We start from the raw sequence: 23,529 nt of genomic DNA, 5'->3' as shown, positions 1-23,529 counted from the left end.
CACTCAGTAATTGGCAGAGATCATTGGCCCCCTCCCAAGTGATCAATGGGTTGCCATGGCCTAAGATCGTTATCATAAGAAATAATGTATTGCAGTACAGAAGTATTGCAGTGTATTATAGCAATCATAGCATGTTGGCTTCAAGTCCCCTAAAAAAAAAAGAAATTCATACATTCATATGTTTGGTGTTGTCGCATCCGTATCGACTTATACAATAAATTGAACACACTTATTACGCTGCACAGCAAACGCTACTTTAAAAAAAGAGGAAAACATCAGCCAAAATGCTTATTTTGTTCATTTCGACTTCTAAAAAAAAACGCAATAAAAGTGATCAGAAAAGCCGCATGTGCCCCAAAATGGTACCAATAAAAACTACAGCTCATCGCACGAAAAAAAGCCTTCGCAGATCTCCGTCCGTGGAAACGTACAAAAGTAATCAGACTTTGATCACAAGCATGCAAAAAAATATTTTCCAAAAAAGGGTTTTATTGTGCAAATATGGAGAAGCCTAAAATATATATATATAGACTTGGTATCGTTGTGGGACCGGCCCGCAGAAAAAAAGGAGCGCCATTTCTGCTGCATAATTCTCGCTGTAAAAAAATGGCAGAATTGATGTTTTTTTTTCTCCCGACCCTCCAAATAAAACCTACAGCTCGCCGCGCAGAAGACAACCCTCATACGGCCGCGTCAGCGGGAAATCCCCCGTGAAAGTCATCAATTACGTGTAGCGCATCATCCCTGCGAGCGTGTCGCCAGCAGCACAAGGAGACCGTTTATAAGGCCTCTTTCACACAGGCGACAGAGATATCGCGATTTTTGCGTGCTGCAAAGTCGCATGACTTTGCAGCATCTCTTTTGCAACGATTTTCGGAGGGGGTGGGTTGAAATGTAAGCCCTACTCCAAAAATAGAACCTAGCTGCATTAAAAAAGAAAACAATATATTACCCAACAGACGCTGTCGCTCCGCCGCAATTCTCCTCCGGCAGTTCCGCGACACTTGTTTGTAGTGTTCAGCCGCTGCTTCCTGGTTGGGGGTTTATAAATCCCGCCTCCAGGAAACGCTGGCTATGATTGGTTCCTGAGTGTTGCTGCTCAGCCAATCAGTGCAGTGCTCAATGAACCAATCACAGCCATCTCATTGAATGTGCGGCGGAGCTTTGGGAGGAGAAGTGCCGCAGAACGGACAGCGGCTGTTGGGAAATGTATTGTTCTTTGTTGATTTTTTTAAATGCAGCTAGGGCTTATTTTAAGGGAACAGTTGGACTTCTTACTGTTAAAGTCGCATCTCACCGCATGAAAACTGGGATTTCGTGCGATGCAACAGAAAGGAAGGCTCCATAGAGAAGCATGGGCTACACAACATCTCATAATGTCGAAGGCTACAAACATCGCTGATGTGAAGGAACCCGGAGTAATCAGGGGCTCCACATACATGCAATCTGTAGTGTCGCATTGCAAGAAAATTGCGCAATTTTCTCGCCTGTGTGAAAGCGGCCTGAGGATGATGAATTCTTTGGCGCAGACGCCTCCTGTTTGTGCTTCGGGATACCCTGACGCTCCCTCTGAGGCTCGTGGATGGATGGACAGCCGTAGAAGAATGTGTGACGCTATAAGATACATCAGCGATGTGGATGCAACAATGTAACCTTCTGCGCTTCGCTGTGAGGTGCTGGCGATACTTTTGGGCTGTTGGGGGGCGGCCGCTCCTGACAAATGTAGAAAAGCTGTACAATAATAGCTTCAGAGGAGCGCGGGATCATCGGCGGACAGCTTCACCTGTGTCTTCTCCGCTGCACCGCCAAATTGGGGATTCTTGACTGATGAGGCCTCGCTACCCTTTGAGTATCACCGAAAAGCAGCTGATTACTCTAACACCTCCCAAAAATCATCACGTCTTTAGGTCCAAAATACAACTTTTTAACTGTGATTGAAAGGGTTAACGGAGAGGTTCTGGACATCACAGACAGCAACAGAAATGTGCTGAGCTGGCAGCGAGGAGACGCAGAGAGCCCGGCAGCTCCTCCTCCTGACTGCCTGCAGGCCCCAGACCCCCCTGACAGGACTGCTGAGGTCAGTGACAAGCCCCCGATGCTGCAGATCTCTAGAGGTCAGTGGTGCAATAATCTGCAGGATATATCACTATCAGGAGGTAGAGGGGACAGAGCGATGTTCTGCAGATCTGTAGAGGTCAGTGGTGTAACAATCTGCAGAATATCTCCAGAGGTCAGTGGTGTAATAATCTGCAGGATATATCACTATCAGGAGGTAGAGGGGACAGAGCGATGTTCTGCAGATCTCCAGAGGTCAACCGTGCAATAATCTGCAGAATATCTCCAGAGGTCAGTGGTGTAATAATCTGCAGGTTATATCACTATGTATCAGGAGGTAGAGGGGACAGAGCGATGTTCTGCAGATCTCCAGAGGTCAGTGGTGTAACAATCTGCAGGATATATTACTTTGCATCAGGAAGTAGAGGGGACAGAGCGATGTTCTGCAGATCTCCAGAGGTCAGTGGTGTAACAATCTGCAGAATATCTCCAGAGGTCAGTGGTGTAATAATCTGCAGGATATATCACTATGTATCAGGAAGTAGAGGGGACAGAGCGATGTTCTGCAGATCTGTAGAGGTCCGTGGTGTAATAATCTGCAGGATATATCACTATCAGGAGGTAGAGGGGACAGAGCGATGTTCTGCAGATCTCTAGAGGTCCGTGGTGTAATAATCTGCAGGATATATTACTTTGCATCAGGAAGTAGAGGGGACAGAGCGATGTTCTGCAGATCTGTAGAGGTCAGTGGTGTAACAATCTGCAGGATATATCACTGTGTATCAGGAGGTAGAGAGGACAGAGCGATGTTCTGCAGATCTCCAGAGGTCAGTGGTGTAACAATCTGCAGGTTATATCACTATGTATCAGGAGGTAGAGGGGACAGAGCGATGTTCTGCAGATCTGTAGAGGTCCGTGGTGTAATAATCTGCAGAATATCTCCAGAGGTCCGTGGTGTAATAATCTGCAGGATATATCACTGTGTATCAGGAGGTAGAGGGGACAGAGCGATGTTCTGCAGATCTGTAGAGGTCCGTGGTATAATAATCTGCAGGATATATCACTATCAGGAGGTAGAGGGGACAGAGCGATGTTCTGCAGATCTCTAGAGGTCCGTGGTGTAATAATCTGCAGGATATATCACTATGTATCAGGAGGTAAAGGGGACAGAGCGATGTTCTGCAGATCTCCGGAGGTCAGCGGTGTAATGATCTGTTCCCCCTCCCCCCTCACATTCTCCACGTCGTATTTCTGTTCAGCACAACAAAATTATGTCAAATTAATTAATCATCTGTCTTCAAAGAGTCTCCTAAATCAAGCAATGGCTCACCATCAGAGCCATCAGAGCCACAGGCGCTGCACCTTTCTCTATCATTTTTTATTTTTATCATTATATTAGCTCTATCGACTTCATTGCTTGACTTAGGTAGATAGGCGACTGAACCACTAATGCGCTTACTGGTAGTTAGCAACGCTGGGAGCACTTTAATTGACTAGAATATCTAGAGGACTATCAGTTTAGACTAGTCCTGGTCTCACTACTGCCGGCACTGCATGTGATCCGAATACTCCCTTATGGGATTATTTGATGCTATGCATCCTTAGTAGATGGATCATCTCCTGATCCATTTGGGGAACTACCAACAACCAGTGGTCACACATCTAGACCAAACCAGATCTATTGACCTACTGGTGGTCCCACATATAGGTGGTATATTGAAAACATCAGCCACTTATTTATACCAGACAGATAGCCGAAATACACTATTAAGTAAAATATCTGCGGCTCTCTCAACCGGTCCACCAGAACCCATCTAGAGCACTATCATGAACTCACATATTGCTTCTAGAATAGGTGATCTTCCGGACAACCATAGCTGTCGCTCATTGCCGAGACAGTAGTTGGACAGCTGATTGACTTACTATAGCCATGTCAACTGTCGCTTGTACTGAAACGAAATAGGTCTGAATTAAAACAAATAAAGCGCACAAAAGTGGAAACACTTCGCCTTACAGGATACATCTACTTACCTCATAAGTCATAGAAAACCCTTCACCATCATCAAGTGGTCTTTACTTACTACTCAGTCCAGATAAGACTGTGTATATTGACAAATAGTCAGTCCTATACACTCTTCTGCTCCTGATGAACCACGTAGCAGTGGGGAAACCTCTGTACTTTCATGTATCTCGGACTGTCTGAACTTAAGTCCTGAGATATTAGTGACTAATATTTCTATCATCACTGAGACCGGATCAACCCTCAAGTTCTGTAAGGTTCTCTTTGAATATTAGTCAACTACATCTAACTGACTTATCAGCGGCCATATGCACTATCTGTAACTACCACACGGCTATCCAGCTTTACCTTCTGGCCTGGAGGCCGAGTAGTCTCACCACCGAAATTAGAGACTTTCTGTATGGAAAGGATCCCGTGATACCCTTTGGTCTTTATGCTGTGTATGCTGAAAGTGGCCCATATAGGTTTTTAAAGGATCTAATTAAAGAATTATTATTTTAGTCTATAACTGTGAAGGGCGAAATTAGTAAAACTATAGACTTTCCCGTTTCTGTGAATAAATGATCAGACATCATAGACCCCACTCCTTCCCATCTATATAAAGTCTCACCGCTCACAATGCATACCAGAGCCAAAACCAAGCCATGAGGAGGACAGAACTGCCTGCAGAGCCCAGAGACAGGATTGTGTGGAGGCGCAGATCTGGAGAAGCTACAAAACATTTCTGCTGCCCCAAAAGTCCCCAAGAGCCCAGCGGCCCCCATGATACTTACATGGAAGAACAACCAGGACTCATCCTAGAGCCGCTGACCCCCCAACTAAGAGGGAGAAGGGTCTCAGTAATAGAGGAGACCAAGAGCCCAGCGGCTCCCATAATACTTACATGGAAGAACCACCAGGACTCATCCTAGAGCCGTCGACCCCCCAACTAAGAGGGAGAAGGACCTCAGTAAGAGAGGAGACCAAGAGCCCAGCGGCCCCCATAATACTTACATGGAAGAACAACCAGGACTCATCCTAGAGCCGTCGACCCCCCAACTAAGAGGGAGAAGGACCTCAGTAAGAGAGAAGACCAAGAGCCCAGCGGCCCCCATAATAATACTGTATACAGGGGTGTGAATACTTATGGCACTGAATGATGGGGGACACCAGACCACAACATGTCAGACAGTGAGAGGTGTGAAGACTTTCTGGACCTCTGAGTAGATTATTTTCACTTTGCTGTTTTCTTTGGTCCTACCAGGAGGCCGGTGATGGGTGACGCGTCCGGCGCTCGCTGCGTGGGCTGTGAGGACGCTTCCTGCTGAGGGGGTCAAGCTGCAGGACAGGTTAGAGGATAACAGCTAATTATTAACCTTGATGTCATGAAGCGTCCGCCTGTCTCACCGCTCTCCCCGGTCTGCAGTTCTGTGCAGGTCTTCTGTCGCCGGTTGTATTTCAGAATGGCCGGAGCGAGGAGAGATATTGCGCCATGGCCGCCATTGTGGAAGATCTTCCTGCTGCTGTGTGCAGTCCAGTTGCGTCTTGCCGAGGCGTTTTGGCTCTTCGATGTCCTATTTCCACCCAGCATTACTCCGAAAGCAGCGCCGAACAACGACAGTTCACCCGTGGTGTTGGGTAAGATATGTCTGGATTACCACGCAGAGAGTCGGACGCGCGTTAGACAATCAGGTGGTCTTCATTGTTTTCACTGTTGAACACCCTGGGGCAAGATCTCCCATCAGAGGAAGCATGATCGGACAGATGAGACCCTCCCCACCAGAGGTTTCTGACAGCTGCTATCTTCTTGCATTGCAATAACAGGCATGTTCATGGGGACTTGTGGGTCACAGCTGCCAGGTGAACATGGCCGGCCTTACCTAAGTGTGACCCATGCGGTCAACAAGGACGCCGGCCAACAGCTTGTAGGGGAGACACCAGGCAGATGTTGGTTGGGGTCAATCACCCCCTTAAGGTCAGCCTAGCCAGAAGATCTTCATGCTCCATGCAGCAGGGTCTTCTGGACCTCCATGAATCATCCTCCTCCTGGCTCTGTCTCCTCCTCTCTGATGTTCTGAGGTGCCACTGTCAGCCCATCAATGTCCCCTCAACACAATCACTTTGTTCTAGTGCTATATTTATGTACTGAGCTTAGTTCGGGTGCTGTATTTATGTTATAAGTTTGATTCTGCTGCTGTATTTATGTACTGAGCTTGGTTTTAGATCTATGTACAGATCTTGGTTCTGGTGCTGTACTTATGTACTAAGCTTGGTTCTTGTACTGTATCTATGTTCTGAGCTTGGTTCTTGTACTGTATCTATGTACTGAGCTTGGTTCTTGTACTGTATCTATGTACTGAGCTTGGTTCTTGTACTGTATCTATATACTGAGCTTGGTTCAAGTACTGTATCTATGTACTGAGCTTGGTTCTAGTATTGTATCTATGTACTGAGCTTGGTTCTGGTACTGTCTCTATGTAATGAGCTTGGTTCTGGTGTTGTATTTACGTTATGAGCTTTTTTTTCTTGGGCTGTATTTATGAACTGAAATTGATGCATCCTGTATTTATGTTATGAGCTTGCTTCTGGAGCTGTATTTATATACGAAGGTTGTTCTAGTGCTGTTATTACATTTGTGTGGGCAAACAAGCACCAGGCCCACACAAACATGACCAAAGGACAGGGATTTGGGACAATTCACATACCCACAGACTAAGGAAAATGACAGAACTGGCATCCAAAACACGGAAGGGGAAACTGACCCTGTGCTGAAAAGAAGATGGCGAGACCCTACCTAACAAGCAGAGCGATCACCTCAATAAAGGCGGCCCCATGCCTTGGCCCTGGCTTTCCTAGAAAAAGTGGCACACTGAACTGGGACAAGTACAGACAAACCCAATGCACAAACTGGTAACTGACAGATGACAAACACACTTACAACACAACCTCGCACACTAAAGCAGATGGTAAAGCTGAATATAAAAGTGAGGGATTAGTTCATACACTGGCCAGTGAACTTAAGCTGCAAGGCCGCGACAAGGCTCCTTGTGTCTTGCAGTCCCTACTCTAGCAAGACACTAAATAGGCAGCACAGGACACCAAACACCCAGCAAGCTGCAAGCTGACACTACTCACACAGCAAGTGACATGACACAAACACAGGCAGTTAAGATTGAGGAGATAATGGCAGGAATATATATATATATATATATATATATATATATATACACACACACACACCAAGACCCTGGAGATTGGCTGACCAGAACCACTACACCCAGCCTGCTCAATTAACCCTCACCTGTGCTAATGTGCTCCTGGAAGCCAGAGTATTCACTGAAAAAGAAAATTATTAAAATTACTAACTTTATTAAATATGACTTTAAAATTCAAATTTGCACAGACTCAAACATACATGTAAAGTGAGGTGGGGATCTGGTTTATGGATGGGAACCAGGAATCCATAACATATATGTGAGGTGAGGTGGGGATCTGGTTTATGGATGTATCTAGCTTGGCTCGGGTGCTGTATTTATGTTATGAGTTTGATTCTGCAGCTGTGTTTATGTTATGAGCGTGGTTCTGGTATTGTATATATGTACTGAGTTTGGTACCGCCACTGTGTTTATGTTCTGAGCTTTGTTCTAGCATTGTATCTTTGTACAGAGGTTGGTTCTAGTGTAGTATTTACGAGTTTGCTTCTGGTCCTGTATTTATGTTGTGAGCATGGTTCTGGGGACTAATATATATACTAAAATTGGTGTGTGCTGTATTTATGTTCTGAGGCTGGTTCCGGGGCTGTATTTATGTACTGAGCTTGGTAGAGGTGCTGTGTTTATGTGTTGAGCTTGGTTTTGGTACTGTATCTATGTACAGAGGTTGCTTCTGATGCTGTATTTATGTTATGAGTCTGGTTCTGGTATTTATTCACTGGGCCATTCTGGTGTGGGCAGGCAGAATGCAGGCAAACTGCTTATTAGTGTAATATATGTCTGTTTTTTTCTTATCATGTAGGAGGGGTACAAAGAACAGATTCTGTACCGGGGAGGGGGGGCATCTAACCGAAGGCCAATGTGACAGCAGCATTTAAAGGATTAACTGCTGCGATCCGAGGTCTCTTAGACTGCAGTTGTAAAGCATTAGCAGGAGTCATGTGTGCAATAAGCCGGTACAGGAGCTCATGGCTTGTTGTATGTGCGGCATCCCGGAGACCCGAGTGACCTTTCACCAGGGGCCTCCTCCTCTTGTGCTACTGACCTCCCCACCTACACCTGTGATTTCTCAACCTCCCCTGTACTCAGACCCTGCAGATAACCTCTGACCCCTGCCCAGCAATCATTAACAACCTGAGACATAACACCACAGAGGAGTCCCAAAGTCAGTCTTGTAAGAAAGAGTCCAGGAGGAAGGAACTTCAAAGCTTCCCCCATGTAACTCAGCAGAACAGTGAGTGCAGCTCTGGAGTATAATACAGGATGTAACTTAGCAGAATAGTGAGCGCAGCTCTGGAGTATAATACAGGATGTAACTCAGGATCAGTACAGGATAAGTAATGTATGTACACAGTGACTCCACCAGCAGAATAGGGAGTGCAGCTCTGCAGTATAGTACAGGATGTAACTCAGGAGCAGTACAGGATAAGTAATGTATGTTCACAGTGACTTCACTAGCAGAATAGTGAGTGCAGCTCTGGAGTATAATACAGGATGTAACTCAGGAGCAGTATAGGATAAGTAATGTATGTACACAGTGACTCCACCAGCATAATAATGAGTTTAGCTCTGGGGTATAATACAGGATGTAACTCAGGAGCAGTACAGGATAAGTAATGTATGTACACAGTGACTCCACCAGCAGAATAGTGAGTGCAGCTCTGGAGTATAATACAGGATGTAACTCAGGATCAGTACAGGATAAGTAATGTATGTACACAGTGACTCCACCAGCAGAATAGTGAGTGCAGCTCTGGAGTATAATACAGGCTGTAACTCAGGATCAGTACGGGATAAGAAATGTAATGTACAATCAGAGCGACTTCCCCAGCAGAATCGTGAGTGCAGCTCTGTATGATACAGACTTCAGTACATGGAGGTCTAAAGAACTGAAAAGGAAAAAGCAGACAGCCCTCAAGGAGTCCTTCGTAAGTAAACCATCCAGGGGGTGAGATGAATGAAAAGTGAATCACTTACTTTACCAGGGAGGTACGCCAGCCTGGGCAGACCTTTGTCTACTCTCTGTAATCCAGGAAGCAGAAACGGACAGTTTGGATAAAGGAACTTTTTCAGGTTTCTTACATTTTTAATTCAATAAAGCGAAAGGATTTTATGAAAGAATATAAAACAAAGTGTCTACTGGAATGCATTTCAGGGGTTAAAACATGGCAATCCTCCTGCAGTAACCATTTGTGTCACGGATAGGGAGTGGAGAGACGATCACTCTAAGTGTTGCATCCAATTTGTCACGGCAGAGTCCAATCGCTCCATAGAGATTGCGATGTGGAGTTGCCAGACTGGAGGATTTGTAACCAGCTTTTACCGCGTCCTGCTACGTGCAGACCGAAATCAGAAATCACCCCCTGATTCAGTCTAACCCACTCCAGCACGCTACAATGCCGTACACATACACACGCTGCCACCACCAACTTTTAAAGGTAAGCCGAAACTCAGACTATGAATTATGAACACAATCTTCAGAGGTTATGGTTCGTTTTAAAACGGACAAACCTCAACTAATAAATTGCAGATTTATTCTGAAAAAGACTAGCAGTGCAGATATATATATATATACACACAAATGATATACAAAAAGGTGGTTACACGGGAGTATAAGGGTATACAGGCATACACAAGACAGTATTTTAAAATAAAACAAGGAGAAAAATAAACAAAAGATTCCAGATTTGGGATATCCGGCCCAAGGTTCTGTTTCATGTGAAGTCACTGAAGCAAATGGGAACGGACTTACACTGAGGTGTATCTCTGAAGTCTCTCTGGGACAGTTAGTTTTCAAATTTCCCCAGAACACACCTCTCTCTGCCCCCTCTTAGGTCACTCAGAGAAGGGTGGGGTGAATGCGTATGGAATTGTGGAAAAACAATAATTTCCAATTTTGTCCATATCTTCGCAGAAGATCCTCTGATCGGGAATCACTGCCTGTCATATTTCCGGTCATGATTTTATCTATTCAGCGATATCAAGCATGATATGTAAATTATAACCAGGTACGCGGATACACTATTTGAGGGTGTTCTGGGCCCGCACCACAATGAGTGTAGATGCGTTTTGCTCAGCTGGCCCGCCCGATTCTGAAAATATAATTGATATCAGGCCGGGACCTTCACACGGCCAGTAATCTTTATTAAAAGAGTTTTCCCTAATTTAAATGTCGGAGCCAGCAGCTCCTAGGTGAGGGATTTCCTAAGACTTCATTAACAAGTACATGGACACACAATGTGGTTTACTCAGGCTAAGTAAACCACATCAACAGATACCAGTGGAGACAAGAAAGGAAGGGGATATTTACACTCAATGTAGCTCTTGTCCAGGGAAGGGGAGAAAGTTTTCTAAATGCGAATATCACCAGGCAGGATGAGTAAATGGGTGGAAGGGTATCTGAAGAATGACACCAGCAATCCAACTACATACTAAATGATAGGCAGGCCTGACTGGGCCAATATAAAGGGGAAGCTGTATAGTCCTAAGGCCTGACCCACACTGGAGGCTGACGGCCCACCAGTCTCTAGATCACAATAAGTACCCCAATCCCAGGTTTATATACTGACAGTGACGTCTGTCCGGCAGGCTGCTATGACCGGAAGTTCAGTGAGCGTGCGGTTCAGCGAGCGGAACTAATGCCAAAGCCCCGCCACTGCGGTCCAAAGGCAGGAAGTGGCGAGTAGATGTGGGAATACATTAAGATGGTCCTGCAAAATGTCGCCCGCTGGCTCACACGGGGTCAGAACAGTGATGATGGAAGAAGACACAATATAATATACGATATATAACATGTGGTATACATATACATAATACAATGTAAAAGCAAAGGATCGCATACAGAACCGGAAAAAGGTGGAGGTGTCATGATGGAAGGTGGCAGGATAAAGTATGGAGGAATAGCAGAAGATACGGGGGGGGGGGGGGGGGGGGTTAAAGGGGGCTGAAATAGAACAAAATCTGTGAACTAAAAGGTGGTTTATAGGATTCAAAAAGTAAACTGTAAAAGTGATTGGAGGGGGGGTGCAGTAGGAGGTATATGAGGTGGGGTGCAGTAGGAGGTATACAGGGGGGTGCAGTAGGAGGTATACAGGGGGGTGCAGTAGGAGGTATACAGGGGGGTGCAGTAGGAGGTATACAGGGGGGTGCAGTAGGAGGTATACAGGGGGTGCAGTAGGAGGTATACAGGGGAGTGCAGTAGGAGGTATACAGGGGGTGCAGTAGGAGGTATACAGGGGGGTGCAGTAGGAGGTATACAGGGGGGTGCAGTAGGAGGTATACAGGGGGGTGCAGTAGGAGGTATACGGGGGTGCAGTAGGAGGTATACAGGGGGTGCAGTAGGAGGTATACAGGGGGGTGCAGTAGGAGGTATACAGGGGGGTGCAGTAGGAGGTATACGGGGGTGCAGTAGGAGGTATACAGGGGGGTGCAGTAGGAGGTATATGGGGGGTGAAGTAGGAGGTATACGGGGGGTGCAGTAGGAGGTATACAGGGGGGTGCAGTAGGAGGTATACAGGGGGGTGCAGTAGGAGGTATATGGGGGGTGCAGTAGGAGGTATACGGGGGGTGCAGTAGGAGGTATACAGGGGGGTGCAGTAGGAGGTATATGAGGTGGGGTGCAGTAGGAGGTAAACGGGGGGTGCAGTAGGATATATATGAGGTGGGGTGCAGTAGGAAGTATACAGGGGGGTGCAGTAGGAGATATACGAGGGGGGGTGCAGTAGGAGGTATACAGGGCGGTGCAGTAGGATATATACGAGGTGGGGTGCAGTAGGAGGTATACAAGGGGGGGCGCAGTAGGATGTATATGAGGTGGGGGCGCAGATGGATGTATATGAAGGGGCTGCAGTAGTATATATGCAATGGGGGGGATATAAAATAAAATTAATTTAAAAATTATTTATAGAAAAATGTATACTATTTAAAAATGGCGTGGGATAAAAATATGGTAAAAATGAATAATGCTATAAAGATAATAATTGTCATGATAAAATAGGAATAAAGAGAGGGACGAGGGGGGGGGCACTCAAATTAGGTTCTAGTAAGTATTTTCTAACACCTCATTGAGGTCATGTGGAGTCAAGGTTAGATCCAATAGACTTTTCTCTGCTTCTGGTTTTCCCCCACCGGGATTTGTTCTATTCTCGTTGAGGGTTTATGGCACGGCGCCCGTCTAGCGGATGGCACGGGCATTCTACCAGATAAATAACAGCGGGTGCCACAGTTCATATGTTGCTTCATCTCGACGAGGGTCTCCTCTCCCCCAATTACAATTGACTTCCTTCCATGGTAAATCTCCATACAGCACTGGCATGTAGACTTTATGCATTTAAATGAGTGTCTTTAAAAGCTCCCATGTAAAGTTTAGCATAACTTGAGGTGAAGCGCGCCCCCATTGCGGTGCCTTTTAATTGCATAAAAATTGGTCCTTGTACCTAAAATAACTGTTATGGGGAATAAAATCAATGGCGTCCGCGACAAATGACTGCCGTCCAGCTGGCATCGGGGGTATTTGTGGACTGATAGTAGGACTTCATCGTGTGGGATGTTGGTATACAGCAATATCACATACAGAGAGACCCAAATTTCTGTACTCGAGGGGTTACTTGTAATTGAACCTACTCTTCAGACAATGGGCCATCAGGTGGCTCTGATAAAGATTCATGGAGCTTGGGGTACAGGGCCCAATAATTCTCTCCTAATTCCCCGCTGTCCTTCTTTTCTCGGCCGGTTCAGTCCCGGGATGCTTTGGAAATCAGTTGGAAGCCAAAGTGGACAAGGAGGAGGTTGTGAACCGGATGTGCTACCAGAAGACCGACGATTACTTCACCGTATGGATCAATTTAAACATGTTTCTGCCCTTAGGAGTAGACTGCTGGATTGATAACATCAGGTAAGATGGAAACCTCCTGGCTCGTCCGCCTCCTGAGAGGCCGTAATAATCTGCAGCGATTGCTTCTTAGGGATAATAGGGCCAAGTCTGGCCATCCAGTGCGCCAGAACAATCTACCCCAGCAATGAGGTGGTGCCAGGGGCATTTTAATACCTTGGTGGCCCCAGTGCAAAGGTCTCATGAGTTACCCCCTCATGAACACTGGTAATTGCCTAAAGATATCTACATATTCAAATGAAGGTCATAAGACTGCAGTAGCTTCAGATATAGTGACTATGCCACCGTTTATTGCCTACCTGCTGCTAAGCCACAGCAAAATGGTGCATTTTGTGCAGAATTGCAACTGAACCATGGTATTCTGCATCTAAATAGACAGTGGGAGCAAGTCTGCTGTAATTCCAGGTGATCTTTGTAGACACATTAATAGTAAAGTTTTTGGCTCACAGGTCACGTCCTCTCAGATTAGAGTTGTTAACTGTCCCTTTTCTTCTTTATCTGGCCCAGACCACCATGTTGATTTCTGTCCAACCATGACTCCATAGTACCTCTGAAAACAAGAGCACCAGACAGTAATAGTGCGTCCTGTTCCCATTGAAGGAGCTCTAAGAGGGTTGAGCCAGCGCTGCCCCGGACCCGTAGATGACTGTCACTTAGGGCCCTCTTATACAGGATGATTGGTGGGTGCTGATAATGCTTTCCCACAGGAGCAAGGATCGCTCACTGGATGGAGGCGGAGCGATCCGGAGATCGCTCTGTCCGCCCGCTTCCATTACAGTAAACGAGCTGCTGCTGATAGACGAATGATGTCCTATTTACACGAGCCGGCTGTCATTGGATTTTAATGCCTGAACGACAAACTAATTATCATTCGTGGTTCGGTCTCTGCCGGCATTCACACTGCACAATTATCGTTCCGGTTCCTGCGATCCAGCATGAATCTGACCAATGATCGGCCCGTGAAGAGGGCAGTATATGTCCATCCTCTGCACTATGACTGTTCTCAGTGTCAGGAGGGCAGCATAAGCTCAGTATTCTGAAGGCGGCAGCAGGATGAGACAAGAAGGACGCCATCACTGCGCAACGCGTCAATGCGGGGCGCTGAACTAATACCTGATTTACATTTTCAACAGATTGGTGTACAACAGGACAACCAGAGCGGCCTCCAACGCCCCAGGGGTGGACATCCGGGTCCCCGGATTTGGGAAGACGTTTTCTGTAGAATATCTGGATAGAAGCAAATTAGCGGGTAAGCGGTGCTGCTCTCCCTCGTTGTAGATTTCTTTAATTCTAATGCCCGTACATGACTATGAGGGCGGCCATCTTGCCTTAAAGGGAACCGGCCATCAAGTTTTTACAATGCAATCTACGATAGACCTTTAACGGCACGGCTAATGAGATTTTTTTTTTTTGCTAATTAGTTTTGCAGTCGTTGCCCGGTACCTTCACAATCTGCTTGCAGTTATCCCGCATTGTAAATGAGTTGGAGAGAGTCATATCTTCCCTCAGCGCCGCGCCAGGCCGCCCCTGTTCTTGGTTGGCATGCATACAGTTGGGGGCGGACACCATTGTACAGCGTATAGCAGTGTAAGAGATATAGCGTGCGGCCATAACGTGTCTGCTGTCCTCTGCTCACAGGATACTTCCACACGCTTGTGCAAAACCTGGTGAACAACGGCTACGTGAGGGGCGAGACGGTGAGGGCCGCGCCGTATGACTGGAGAATCGCGCCCAGTAAGTGCTGACATTCTGACAAAGTGCAGATAATTATGTGATAGTAAACGTGTCCATCCGTCCGGAGCGGTCACCACAAAGACGACTAAATGATAAAATTGTGACTAAAAATGGTCAAAATGTGACATCCCAGCCTATAGCGAGGAGTTACACTATGTGACATCACAGCCTGTAGCGAGGAGTTACACTATGTGACATCACAGCCTGTAGCGAAGTTACACTATGTGACATCACAGCCTGTAGCGAAGTTACACTATGTGACATCACAGCCCGTAGCGAAGTTACACTGTGACATCACAGCCTGTAGCGAGGAATTACACTATGTGACATCACAGCCCGTAGCGAAGAGTTACACTATGTGACATCACAGCCTGTAGCGAAGTTACACTATGTGACATCACAGCCCGTAGCGAAGTTACACTGTGACATCACAGCCTGTAGCGAGGAATTACACTATGTGACATCACAGCCCGTAGCGAAGAGTTACACTATGTGACATCACAGCCTGTAGCGAAGTTACACTATGTGACATCACAGCCTGTAGTGAGGAATTACACTATGTGACATCACAGCCCGTAGCGAAGTTACACTATGTGACATCACAGCCCGTAGCGAAGTTACACTATGTGACATCACAGTCCGTAGCGAAGTTACACTATGTGACATCACAGCCCGTAGCGAGGAGTTACACTATGTGACATCACAGCCTGTAGCGAAGTTACACTATGTGACATCACAGTCCGTAGCGAAGTTACACTATGTGACATCACAGCCCGTAGCGAGGAGTTACACTATGTGACATCACAGCCCGTAGCGAGGAGTTACACTATGTGACATCACAGCCCGTAGCGAAGTCACACTATGTGACATCACAGTCCGTAGCGAAGTTACACTATGTGACATCACAGCCTGTAGCGAGGAGTTACACTATGTGACATCACAGCCTGTAGCGAAGTTACACTATGTGACATCACAGCCTGTAGCAAAGTTACACTATGTGACATCACAGCTCATAGCGAAGTTACACTATGTGACATCACAGCCCGTAGCGAGGAGTTACACTATGTGACATCACAGCCCATAGCGAAGTTACACTATGTGACATCACAGCCCGTAGCGAAGTTACACTATCTGACATCACAGTCCGTAGCGAAGTTACACTATGTGACATCATAGCCCGTAGCGAGGAGTTACACTATGTGACATCACAGCCCGTAGCGAAGCTACACTATGTGACATCACAGTCCGTAGCGAAGTTACACTATGTGACACCACAGCCCGTAGCGAGGAGTTACACTATGTGACATCACAGCCCATAGCGAAGTTACACTATGTGACATCACAGTCCGTAGCGAAGAGTTACACTATGTGACATCACAGAACATATCGAGGAGCAACCATAATCATTCACTTCCTTGTAGTCTCTGTAATATAAGTTAATAGAGGACAGAGATATTTCTTGACAATTGCTGATAGGTAGTCACAGCCCCGCCCCCTGGTGATGACATCACTGATATAACGTGGTCAGACATGAGATCAACGCACATTATAATACAGTTACATCATCTCCTACTGCTGACAACCAGTCCCTATATCATGCCTGAGAGGTAGTCACAGCCCCGCCCCCTGGTGACGACATCACTAAATAGCAATACCCTGCATAAATCCTGACTGGTATAAGTACATGTAGTACAGCCACCCACCACACTTCTCTGCAGGGACCTACCAGCTCTCGGCATGGCTACCTTCAGTCTGAAGCGGTCGTTACGTTCTCTCTATACGGACGCGCTCCTCGCAGTATTCCTATGAATGATGGACGCGTTTCTGTCTTACAGATGGCCAGAAAGAATACTTTGAAAAGCTGAAGCTTCTGATCGAGGAGATGCACGGTCAGTACGAGAAGCCGGTCTTCCTCATCGGTCACAGTCTCGGTAATCTCTACCTCCTCTACTTTCTTAACCGCCAGCCGGCAGAGTGGAAGAAGAAATACGTCAAGGGCTTCATATCACTGGGGGCGCCGTGGGGAGGAGCGGTGAAGCCGCTGCTTGTCCTGATGTCAGGTCAGTGGACAGCCCTGTACACAGGACTAACCCTAACCTCTAAGGCAAGGGTGTCACACTCGTTGTCCCTGAGGGCCACATCACCATTATGCTTGCCTTCTAAGGGCCGTTTATGAGGACTCATTCACACGGCGGCGTATTTGTACTCCATATTGCGCACATATTTTTTACAAGCGCAATATGGGCAGCTTAACGACTGCCCAGATGTCATTTCATGGCGGCCGTTAAGGGTTCTGATGCTCCATCTTTTTATGGCAGCTGCATCAGAAGCCTGGTGCGGGTCTCCTGTGCCAGGGAGAGCGGGTGCTCAGCTGTTGGACAACAGCCTAGCACCTGCTCAAACAGCGGAGATCAGAGAAACCTCTGATCCCCGTTGCTTAACTCTTTACATGCTGCGGTCACTGCAACCACGGCATGTCAATCACCGATAGAGAGAGGAAGCTCCCTCACTCATCCATTGAACCCCCGGAATGCGTTCATGGGGCCTCGATGGGTTGCTATGGCACCTGGAGGTTTAAATATTGCCTCCGGATCTGCCAGTTACAGTGGCCAATGAGGTTAGTCGGTGCAGTCTTCTATGTCTATGTGGTATGGGGAGGGGGTTAGTCGGAGCAATCTTCTATGTGTCTGTGGTATTGGGGGGGATTTGTCGGAGCAGTCTTCTATGTCTATGTGGTTTGGCGAGGGGGTTAGTCGGAGCAGTCTTCTATGTCTCTGTGGTATGGGGAGGGGGTTAGTCGGGCAGTCTTCTATGTCTCTGTGGTATTGGCAGGGATTAGTCGGAGAAGTCTTCTATGTCTATGTGGTATGGTGAAGGGGTTAGTTGGAGCAGTCTTCTATGTCTCTGTGGTATGGGAAGGAGGTTACTCGGTGCAGTCTTCTATGTCTCTGTGGTATGGGGAGGGGGTTAGTCGGAGCAGTCTTCTATGTGTCTGTGGTATTGGGGGGGGGGGGATTAGTCGGAGGAGTCTTCTATGTCTCTGTGGTATGGGAAGGGGGTTAGTCGGAGCAGTCTTCTATGTCTATGTGGTATAGCGAGGGGGTTAGTCGGAGCAGTCTTCTATGTCTCTGTGGTATTGGGGGGGATTAGTCGGAGCAGTCTTCTATGTCTCTGTGGTATGGGGGGGGGATTAGTCGGTGCAGTCTTCTATGTCTATGTGGTATGGCGAGAGGGTTACTCGGTGCAGTCTTCTATGTCTCTGTGGTATGGGGAGGGGGTTAGTCGGTGCAGTCTTCTATGTGCCTGTGGTATGGGGAGGGGGTTAGTCGGTGCAGTCTTCTATGTGTCTGTGGTATGGGGAGGGGGTTAGTCGGAGCAGTCTTCTATGTCTGTGGTATGGGGAGGGGGTTAGTCGGAGCAGTCTTCTATGTCTCTGTGGTATGGAGAAGGGGTTAGTCGGAGCAGTCTTCTATGTGCCTGTGGTATGGGGAGGGGGTTAGTTGGAGCAGTCTTCTATGTCTCTGTGGTATTGGGGGGGATTAGTTGGAGCAGTCTTCTATGTCTCTGTGGTATGGGGAGGGGGTTAGTCGGAGCAGTCTTCTATGTCTATGTGGTATAGCGAGGGGGTTAGTCGGAGCAGTCTTCTATGTCTCTGTGGTATTGGGGGGGATTAGTCGGAGCAGTCTTCTATGTCTCTGTGGTATGGGGGGGGGATTAGTCGGTGCAGTCTTCTATGTCTATGTGGTATGGCGAGAGGGTTACTCGGTGCAGTCTTCTATGTCTCTGTGGTATGGGGAGGGGGTTAGTCGGTGCAGTCTTCTATGTGCCTGTGGTATGGGGAGGGGGTTAGTCGGTGCAGTCTTCTATGTGTCTGTGGTATGGGGAGGGGGTTAGTCGGAGCAGTCTTCTATGTCTGTGGTATGGGGAGGGGGTTAGTCGGAGCAGTCTTCTATGTCTCTGTGGTATGGAGAAGGGGTTAGTCGGAGCAGTCTTCTATGTGCCTGTGGTATGGGGAGGGGGTTAGTTGGAGCAGTCTTATATGTGTCTGTGGTATGGGAAGGGGGTTAGTCGGAGCAGTCTTCTATGTCTCTGTGGTATGGGGAGGGGGTTAGTCGGAGCAGTCATCTATGTCTCTGTGGTATTGGGGGGGATTGGTCAGAGCAGTCTTCTATGTCTCTGTGGTATGGGGAGGGGGTTAGTTGGAGCAGTCTTATATGTGTCTGTGGTATGGGGAGGGGGTTAGTCGGAGCAGTCTTCTATGTCTCTGTGGTATGGGGAGGGGGTTAGTCGGAGCAGTCATCTGTCTCTGTGGTATTGGGGGGGATTGGTCAGAGCAGTCTTCTATGTCTCTGTGGTATGGGGAGAGGGTTAGTTGGAGCAGTCTTCTATGTCTCTGTGGTATTGGGGGGGATTAGTCGGAGCAGTCTTCTATGTCTCTGTGGTATGGGGGGGGGATTAGTCGGTGCAGTCTTCTATGTCTATGTGGTATGGCGAGAGGGTTACTCGGTGCAGTCTTCTATGTCTCTGTGGTATGGGGAGGGGGTTAGTCGGAGCAGTCTTCTAAGTGTCTGTGGTATTGGGGGGGATTTGTCAGAGCAGTCTTCTATGTCTATGTGGTTTGGCAAGGGGGTTAGTCGGAGCAGTCTTCTATGTCTCTGTGGTATGGGGAGGGGGTTAGTCGGAGCAGTCTTATATGTGTCTGTGGTATTGGCAGGGATTAGTCGGAGAAGTCTTCTATGTCTATGTGGTATGGTGAAGGGGTTAGTTGGAGCAGTCTTCTATGTCTCAGTGGTATGGGAAGGAGGTTACTTGGTGCAGTCTTCTATGTCTCTGTGGTATGGGGAGGGGGTTAGTCGGAGCAGTCTTCTATGTGTCTGTGTTATTGGGGGGGATTAGTCGGAGGAGTCTTCTATGTCTATGTGGTATGGCGAGGGGGTTAGTCGGAGCAGTCTTCTATGTCTCTGTGGTATGGGGAGGTGGTTAGTCAGTGCAGTCTTCTATGTCTCTGTGGTATGGGGAGGGGGTTAGTCGGTGCAGTCTTTCATGTCTCTGTGGTACGGGGTTAGTCGGTGCAGTCTTCTATGTCTCTGTGGTATGGGGAGGGGGTTAGTCGGTGCAGTCTTCTATGTGTCTGTGTTATTGGGGGGGATTAGTCGGAGGAGTCTTCTATGTCTCTGTGGTATGGGGAGGGGGTTAGTCGGAGCAGTCTTCTATGTGTCTGTGGTATGGGGAGGCGGTTAGTCGGAGCAGTCTTCTATGTCTCTGTGGTATGGGGAGGGGGTTAGTCGGAGCAGTCTTCTATGTCTCTGTGGTATTGGGGGGGATTGGTCAGAGCAGTCTTCTATGTCTCTGTGGTATGGGGAGAGGGTTAGTTGGAGCAGTCTTCTATGTCTCTGTGGTATTGGGGGGGATTAGTCGGAGCAGTCTTCTATGTCTCTGTGGTATGGGGGGGGGGATTAGTCGGTGCAGTCTTCTATGTCTATGTGGTATGGCGAGAGGGTTACTCGGTGCAGTCTTCTATGTCTCTGTGGTATGGGGAGGGGGCTAGTCGGAGCAGTCTTCTATGTGTCTGTGGTATGGGAAGGGGGTTAGTCGGAGCAGTCTTCTATGTCTCTGTGGTATGGGGAGGGGGTTAGTCGGTGCAGTCTTCTATGTCTCTGTGGTATGTGGAGGGGGTTAGTCGGTGCAGTCTTTCATGTCTCTGTGGTACGTGGTTAGTCGGTGCAGTCTTCTATGTCTCTGTGGTATGGGGAGGGGTTTAGTCGGTGCAGTCTTTCATGTCTATGTGGTATGGGGAGGGGGTTAGTCGGAGCAATCTTCTATGTGTCTGTGGTATTGGGGGGGATTTGTCAGAGCAGTCTTCTATGTCTATGTGGTTTGGCGAGGGGGTTAGTCGGAGCAGTCTTCTATGTCTCTGTGGTATGGGGAGGGGGTTAGTCGGAGCAGTCTTATATGTGTCTGTGGTATTGGCAGGGATTAGTCGGAGAAGTCTTCTATGTCTATGTGGTATGGTGAAGGGGTTAGTTGGAGCAGTCTTCTATGTCTCAGTGGTATGGGAAGGAGGTTACTTGGTGCAGTCTTCTATGTCTCTGTGGTATGGGGAGGGGGTTAGTCGGAGCAGTCTTCTATTTCTCTGTGGTATGGGAAGGGGTTAGTCGGTGCAGTCTTCTATGTCTCTGTGGTATGGGGAGGGGGTTAGTCGGTGCAGTCTTTCATGTCTCTGTGGTACGGGGTTAGTCGGTGCAGTCTTCTATGTCTCTGTGGTATGGGGAGGGGGTTAGTCGGTGCAGTCTTCTATGTTTCTGTGGTATTGGGGGGGATTTGTCGGAGCAGTCTTCTATGTGTCTGTGGTATGGGGAGGGGGTTAGTCGGAGCAGTCTTCTATGTCTCTGTGGTATGGGGAGGGGGTTAGTCGGAGCAGTCTTCTATGTCTCTGTGGTATTGGGGGGGATTGGTCAGAGCAGTCTTCTATGTCTCTGTGGTATGGGGAGAGGGTTAGTTGGAGCAGTCTTCTATGTCTCTGTGGTATTGGGGGGGATTAGTCGGAGCAGTCTTCTATGTCTCTGTGGTATGGGGGGGGGATTAGTCGGTGCAGTCTTCTATGTCTATGTGGTATGGCGAGAGGGTTACTCGGTGCAGTCTTCTATGTCTCTGTGGTATGGGGAGGGGGTTAGTCGGAGCAGTCTTCTATGTGTCTGTGGTATGGGAAGGGGGTTAGTCGGAGCAGTCTTCTATGTCTCTGTGGTATGGGGAGGGGGTTAGTCGGTGCAGTCTTCTATGTCTCTGTGGTATGGGGAGGGGGTTAGTCGGTGCAGTCTTTCATGTCTCTGTGGTACGGGGTTAGTCGGTGCAGTCTTCTATGTCTCTGTGGTATGGGGAGGGGTTTAGTCGGTGCAGTCTTTCATGTCTCTGTGGTACGGGGTTAGTCGGTGCAGTCTTCTATGTCTCTGTGGTATGGGGAGGGGTTAGTCGGTGCAGTCTTCTATGTCTCTGTGGTATGGGGAGGGGTTAGTCGGTGCAGTCTTCTATGTCTCTGTGGTATGGGGAGGGGGTTAGTCGGAGCAGTCTTCTATTTCTCTGTGGTATGGGAAGGGGTTAGTCGGTGCAGTCTTCTATGTCTCTGTGGTATGGGGAGGGGGTTAGTCGGAGCAGTCTTCTATGTCTCTGTGGTATGGGGAGGGGTTAGTCGGTGCAGTCTTCTATGTCTCTGTGGTATGGGGAGGGGGTTAGTCGGAGCAGTCTTCTATTTCTCTGTGGTATGGGAAGGGGTTAGTCGGTGCAGTCTTCTATGTCTCTGTGGTATGGGGAGGGGGTTAGTCGGAGCAGTCTTCTATGTCTCTGTGGTATGGGGAGGGGGTTAGTCGGTGCAGTCTTTCATGTCTCTGTGGTACGGGGTTAGTCAGTGCAGTCTTCTATGTCTCTGTGGTATGGGGAGGGGGTTAGTCGGAGCAGTCTTCTATGTCTCTGTGGTCTGCGGTGGGGGTTAGTCGGAGCAGTCTTCTATGTCTCTGTGTTGCCGTCTTGATCTGCCGTTCATCATTTTCTCATCCCGTCACTTTAATTGCCATTTTATTTTCTCATATTTCCGTAAAATCTATGCCAACAAATAGCGCCCAACTGATGACCATGCTCCAGTCATTAACTACTTACTTGCTGGTTTACAGGAGACAACCATGGGATCCCGATGGTCTCCAACATTAAGATTAGAGAAGAACAGCGAATGACGACCACCAATCCGTGGATGATTCCCTCAAACATGGCATGGCCAGACTCCCATGTTTTTATTTCCACCCCGAAATACAACTACACTTACAAGGACTACAAGAACTTCTTCCAGGACATTGACTTTGAAGACGGGTGGTATATGTGGGAAGATACAAAGAGTCTCGTGGAAGGGCTGCCCCCTCCAGGTGTGGACACGTACTGCGTCTATGGTACTGGTCTCCCCACAGCCGAGACCTATATATTTGGAGACGGCTTCCCCAATGAGCCACCTATAGACATGGTCTATTCTGATGGAGACGATACAGTACATAAGAGAAGCATGGAACTGTGCAAACGATGGGAGAAGCAGCAGGAGCAGAAGCTCCGGGTGATCGAGCTGCCCGGGATGCATCATCTCAGTATGGTCTTCAGCAACCGAACATTAACCGTTATCAATGATATCCTGTTGGGGAAAGAGCTCTAGAGATCAGCAGGAAGAGGACTTATATGTCTACTATTGTATGCTGTAATTATAGGGGCCCCATAGGACTACTATGATAGGGAGGTGCAGCCTAATGTCATTGGACAATAAATCCATACATGTACTGCCTGGCCCCTCATGTCCTCCTCTCACAACTACCTTGTTTGTCTATATACGGGCCCCATGTGATGTCCCCATCCCACATTTACATATATATGGTGGCCCCATGTTATATCCTCCACTCACGTCTACATCCATATGGGAACCCTAGGTGATGGCCTCCTCTCACACCCACATCTACACTCATTGTCAAAAACACTTCAGCCCCCAGAAGTTGCCCATCTCAGGCAGATCTGTAAATGATTCAAAAGTAGAAACAATTTCGGCAGCACCACAATAAACAGACTGACTGTGGGCATAATAGTCTGTGAACGCCTACCCAGGACCCTTCCAT

General features: G+C 47.8%; 1 protein-coding gene across 4 annotated transcripts; it reads left to right on the top strand.

The window, feature by feature from the left end:
• The first annotated feature begins 1,989 nt into the window (after nucleotides 1-1,989).
• On the top strand, nucleotides 1,990-23,206 carry LCAT (lecithin-cholesterol acyltransferase). Of its 4 annotated transcripts, none has more exons than XM_066582884.1 (8): nucleotides 1,990-2,114; nucleotides 5,319-5,403; nucleotides 5,481-5,692; nucleotides 13,003-13,159; nucleotides 14,290-14,405; nucleotides 14,795-14,890; nucleotides 16,726-16,950; nucleotides 22,555-23,206. In XM_066582884.1, exons 3-8 carry the CDS (start codon nucleotides 5,518-5,520, stop codon nucleotides 23,076-23,078), a joined length of 1,293 nt encoding a protein of 430 aa, XP_066438981.1. In that variant the 5' UTR covers nucleotides 1,990-2,114; nucleotides 5,319-5,403; nucleotides 5,481-5,517; the 3' UTR covers nucleotides 23,079-23,206. The 4 variants fall into 4 exon arrangements, with proteins under 4 accessions (XP_066438981.1, XP_066438984.1, XP_066438982.1 ...); XM_066582885.1 differs by having other exon boundaries at nucleotides 2,041-2,077; XM_066582886.1 differs by lacking the exon at nucleotides 1,990-2,114 and adding an exon at nucleotides 3,116-3,166.
• Nucleotides 23,207-23,529: the final 323 nt, after the last annotated feature.

The sequence above is a fragment of the Eleutherodactylus coqui genome, chromosome 11, assembly GCF_035609145.1.
Source record: "Eleutherodactylus coqui strain aEleCoq1 chromosome 11, aEleCoq1.hap1, whole genome shotgun sequence".
Classification (NCBI taxonomy): Eukaryota; Metazoa; Chordata; class Amphibia; order Anura; family Eleutherodactylidae; genus Eleutherodactylus; species Eleutherodactylus coqui.
Note: the sequence above shows the minus strand (reverse complement) of the source record. Positions and strands in the feature narration are given on the sequence as shown.

Coding starts and splice junctions, on each gene's coding strand:
- LCAT (XM_066582884.1), top strand. CDS start 5,518: ATGGCCGGAGCGAGGAGAGATATTGCGCCATGGCCGCCATTGTGGAAG. Junction 13,160..14,289: donor TGCTGGATTGATAACATCAG/GTAAGATGGAAA, acceptor CATTTTCAACAG/ATTGGTGTACAACAGGACAA. Junction 16,951..22,554: donor GCTGCTTGTCCTGATGTCAG/GTCAGTGGACAG, acceptor GCTGGTTTACAG/GAGACAACCATGGGATCCCG.